Below are 4,649 nucleotides of genomic sequence, written 5' to 3' on the forward strand. Positions count from 1 at the left end.
CGCGAATGAGGCCACCTCTCTGTGGTGGTTTTCGTCGCTACTTCATGCGCCCTCTCGCGCGACGGGCTTGCCTGTCAGCGTCGCTCACCCGCTGGCCGACCAGGTATGAGCAGGCGCAACGTCGTTCACAGAAGTCGGCTCGGAGTGTGAGCGACGGACCCGGACCACTGAGGTTGTCTAGTGCTCGGCTTGTGCGAATCGGTGTGGAACGTGAGCATTTTGATCTTTTCCTTAAGTCATATATATTTCCGTGTAAAATTGTTGTTTCACACCGCAAGACGCCCTTCGCTTTGCAGGTCTCGGCGGACCCTTTGCCCATTCCCGTCGGCGATGTTCACAACGTGGTTTTGGCTTGTGTAACCCGAGTCAGGTGCTGCTCAGTCACAGATGCAGGGAGGACAAAAACGACGATGCAGCCTACCAAACCTCGAGACCTTTTATTATACAACGCCTTAGAGCATCTTTAGCCGTTCGTCCCCCTAGAATGCATAAAAATCGCCCCCTGGAGACGAGCCGGCGATACAATCGGTGCTGGGAGCGGTTTCGCGTCCATTCGTCGCCCTCAGGCGTTGATATTGGCCCACTTTTCAGCCCCATTTCGGCAAATAAAGGGCTCATATGGGGCGACAATAGGCCCATATTCGGCGTGGTTCGCCGTTGTTCGGCGTTCAATTATGCACATAATTTTTTTATCACATATTTCATCACAGAAATATCAAATACTTTAACAAAATAGTACAACAACAAATAGTTCAATACAAATTATATAGTTCAACAAATAAAAACTCATATTTCATCACACTTCGCCGAACTATATAAGTGTGATGAAATATGAGTTTTTATTTGTTGAACTATATAATTTGTATTGAACTATTTGTTGTTGTACTATTTTGTTGAAGTATTTGATATTTCTGTGATGAAATATGTGATAAAAAATTTATGTGCATAATTGAACGCGGAACAACGGCGAACCACGCCGAATATGGGCCTATTGTCGCCCATATGGGCCCTTTATTCGTCGAAATGAGGCTGAAAAGTGGGCCAATTTCGGCGCCTGGGGGCGATGACTGGGTGCGAAACCGCCCCCAGAGCCAATTGTATCGCCGGCTCGCTCCCAGGGGGCGATTTTTATGCGTCCTGGGGGGACGAACGGCTGGAGATGCTTTTAGGGTCGACAACTCGACCATTGATCGGTTGATCGTCGTCGGATTGGATTCCCACTATTCCTAGTCAATACAAATTGTGATCTGGATCTCACGAATATATCGATTCCAGCCAACGATGACACTATGACTTCATTTCGACCGATTTTTAACAAATTAGTATTTTCGCTTAGTGAGGGCCATTCTCTCTATATAAGAAGTCGTTGCTTAAGAATATATAGTGAATTCTTGGGCAGCTACGTAAATTTATGAAATATCGGTCCACCGTTGACTTTAAAACCATGAATCTAAAAAAGTTCATAAAATTTGAAAAAAAATCACGAACATTTAAAAATTCAAAATTTTAGAATAAGCTTGCTAATGTGAAAAGGTTCGTTTTTCTCAGAACTATGTGAAAAAGTTTGTAAATTTGATAGGAGGGGTTTGGGATTACTATTTTTTTTATTGCAACTGGCCTAGTGCAGGGCCCAACATGTCACAAAAATCCTGCCGAAAATCTATACGATCGGCATCCGAGATCGGCGTAACGCGATTACGCGAGTGGCACCCAGCCCATCTACGCCATCCATCTCCGGACCCAGCGCTCCGCAGCCGCCCATAATTTCGCCTAATATCCTCCCGCGCCGCGCGTCTGCGCGGGCACCACAAACCAGAGGAAGAAATGGCAGCGGGCCCCACGCCATCCACCGCCGCGTCCTTCCGGCCGCCCCTGCCGCCTCCGCCGCCGTGCTTCGACTACCGGTCTGCGTCGCTCGCCGACACGCGTGCCAGCGCAGCCGCCTCGGACCCCGCGTTGGCTGGGTTGGTCGAGTCCGGCGCACTGGTGCGCGTCCCGCGGCGTCGGTTCGGGGCGGTTCCGGCGTGGCGGCCGCCGGACTTCGCTGAGCCCGAGGACGTGTGGATCCTCGGGACCTCGCACCTCTCCGCGGAGTCCGCCGACGAGGTCGAGCGCGTGCTCCGTGCCGTCCGCCCCGACAACGTCGTCGTCGAACTCTGCCGGAGCAGGCACGATCCAGCATCCCGACCGACCGCGACCGGTCACATATCATCACCGTTTCCCTCTTCGAAATCTGAGCGGTGCCTTTACAGTGCCCTTACTGCAGAGCCGGGATCATGTACGCTTCCGACGACGCCTCCGGCGAGCCGCTGTTGAAATCCAACATGTTCTCGCTCGGCGGCACCAAGTTCTTCGGAGCCGTCAACCGGAGCATCAACCTGGGTACTATGTGCTACCTCAGGTTCCTCGAACAAATGGAACGCTGCTGATTTCATTGCCATCTTTTTGGGACGGTGCAGGTGGACAGAGTGCTCTTGCTCTGCGTTTGCTCCTAGCTGTTTTTTCGTCCAAGATTTCTTCTGGCGCGAACCGGCCCTTTGGGGAGGAGGTACTCTGTTTGGTCATGCCAGTCTTTCACATATTGTTATGGAACGAGTCGGAACCTCAGATTGTTTTGTTATATCAAACCTTCATGCAGTTCCGAGCAGCTAGGAGGGTGTCTGAAGATATTGGCGCTCAGCTCGTTCTTGGGGATCGCCCTATTGAAATAACTGTATGTGGACATCTGCAACTAAGCAAGCTGATCATATGCTAGTTATATGTGTGTCACTGATGGTGTCACATTTTGTTCTTGTAGCTTGAACGAGCTTTGAAATCCCTCAGCTGGGATGAAAAGACTAAACTCGTAATCTCATTATTCCGTGGAATCACTTCAACCACTCATATGCCGGTAAGTGCTACCTGTGCTCCTGTTTCCAATCTTATTGTTCATCAATTTGCCAAAGTAGTACCAGTTTTTGCAGTACTAACATGCATGCATGTCTGACTGCTCACTAGCAGCAGGATGAGAAAGCTGCGGTTAGCCCGTACGAGTTGTACGAGAAGCTTAGCAGCTCATATCCTTCACTGCTGCAGCCTCTCATACATGAGCGCGACATGGTACCATATGGCTTCTCCGCAACTTTCATCTGAAAATTCCAACCTAGTACTTCATACTTCGTCTGAAAACAAACCAGCATTGTCTATGAAGCATGAACTGGATGTTTATATTTTTGCATGTTTGCTTCTCAGTTCATGGCTTGGTCCCTAAAGAGGAGCAAGGCGGTGAACAAGAGCAAGACGGTGGTTGGGGTCATCGGGAAGGGGCATATGAACGGCGTGGTGTACGCGCTGATCTCTGACCAGGGGGACCTGAGGTTCCGCGACCTCGTCGGCAGGGAATCGTCGGAGACCTGGGCTAGCTCCGTCGTCAAGGGCCTGGTCAGGGATACGGTGATAGGGCTCGCGCTCTGGGCGCTGTACGAACTGCTGCAGGCTGCCGCCGTACATATAAAGCTGTAGCTGAAGTCCATTTTTAGTGGCAAAGATTGACATCTGTAACCGTGCACGCTCTTTGCAACGTCGATGCAGCTTGATGATATTGTAAAGTCAAGTGAAGTACTCCCCCTGTAAACTTTTATAAGACGTTTAAGGGATTTCCGACAGCCCCAATTTTATGTGTAAAAGGACATTTCTGTCCTCAATTTCGAATTTGAAATCACCGATTCCCCAGCGTCTTGTAACGAACGAGAGAGAAAGGGGATCGGGAGCAGGTGAGGGAGAGCGAGAGAGAGACTTAGGGAGAAAGAAGACGTTGCTTTCAGACGAAGGATCGGGGATGAGGTTTACAGACCAATAATGTTAAACATACAAAGAGTTACACGCAATTACATGCTGACTAGGATTTTTTTCATCTACTAACCAATCATAAACTTGCCCCCCCCCCCTCTGATTTTCAGGTGATTTTCAGGGGGATGGGCCGTCTCCCCACCTATTGACCAATCAAATTAACCCTCTTTGTAAAAACTTGTAACTCGTTTGTACGTGTAGCATTACTCCACACTGTCACATCGCATGCCTCCACCAGCCACAAGCGGCCAGCTTTAAACCCCACGCGACTCACACACGCACACTCCTGCTGGGTCCTGTCCGCAGGTGCCAAGTCACACATGCCAAGTGGCAAGGTGTGACATTCTCCCTCCCTTAGGACTGAGCCTCGTCTTGAGTGCTTGCTTCAGCGTCGTCCCAAATGGCTGCTGATGTAAAACACTGACGAAGAACCTCGTAATCCTCCCAGGTAATGGCGGGCGGCGAGCCGGCACCCCACTGCACCTTGACCTGCATGATGGCCGCATTGACGCGCTTCATCATGCGCCGTTCCAGCAGATGTGTTGGTGCCTCCGATGACATAGAGAGGTCCGGCACGTGAGGCAGCTCTGTGTACACCGGCGTGTAATCCGACGTGAATAGTTTGAGCTGGGAGACGTGGAAGACCGGGTGCACCTTGCTCGCTGGCGGCAGGCCGAGCTTGTACGCCATGAGGTCGATCTTCTCCAGGACGGTGTATGGCCCGTAGAACTTGAAGGCGAGCTTGGCGCAGGGACGACTGACGACGGAGCGCTGCGCGTAGGGCTGCAGCTTCAGCAGCACTTGCTCGCCGACCTGGAACT

At 50.9% G+C, this 4,649-nt stretch overlaps 1 protein-coding gene across 2 annotated transcripts; it reads left to right on the forward strand.

The window, feature by feature from the left end:
• The first annotated feature begins 1,724 nt into the window (after positions 1–1,724).
• Positions 1,725–3,651, forward strand: LOC125531161 (TraB family protein). 2 transcript variants are annotated; one of them, XM_087537941.1, is made up of 7 exons: positions 1,725–2,168; positions 2,267–2,382; positions 2,460–2,548; positions 2,639–2,713; positions 2,798–2,890; positions 2,998–3,099; positions 3,232–3,651. In XM_087537941.1, the coding sequence occupies exons 1-7, from the start codon at positions 1,825–1,827 to the stop codon at positions 3,499–3,501; spliced, it is 1,089 nt and encodes a 362-aa protein (XP_087394067.1). In that variant the 5' UTR covers positions 1,725–1,824; the 3' UTR covers positions 3,502–3,651. The 2 variants fall into 2 exon arrangements, with proteins under 2 accessions (XP_087394067.1, XP_087394068.1); XM_087537942.1 differs by having other exon boundaries at positions 1,731–2,168; positions 3,001–3,099.
• Positions 3,652–4,649: the final 998 nt, after the last annotated feature.

This window comes from Triticum urartu, chromosome 7A (genome assembly GCF_056163025.1).
Source record: "Triticum urartu cultivar PI428250 chromosome 7A, HENAU_Tu73, whole genome shotgun sequence".
NCBI lineage: Eukaryota > Viridiplantae > Streptophyta > Magnoliopsida > Poales > Poaceae > Triticum > Triticum urartu.

Excerpts from the sequence above, each read along its gene's own strand:
- LOC125531161 (XM_087537941.1), top strand. The coding sequence starts at position 1,825 with ATGGCAGCGGGCCCCACGCCATCCACCGCCGCGTCCTTCCGGCCGCCC. Across the intron at positions 2,549-2,638 it reads ACCGGCCCTTTGGGGAGGAG|TTCCGAGCAGCTAGGAGGGT; the intron begins GTACTCTGTTTG and ends ACCTTCATGCAG. Across the intron at positions 3,100-3,231 it reads TCATACATGAGCGCGACATG|TTCATGGCTTGGTCCCTAAA; the intron begins GTACCATATGGC and ends TTTGCTTCTCAG.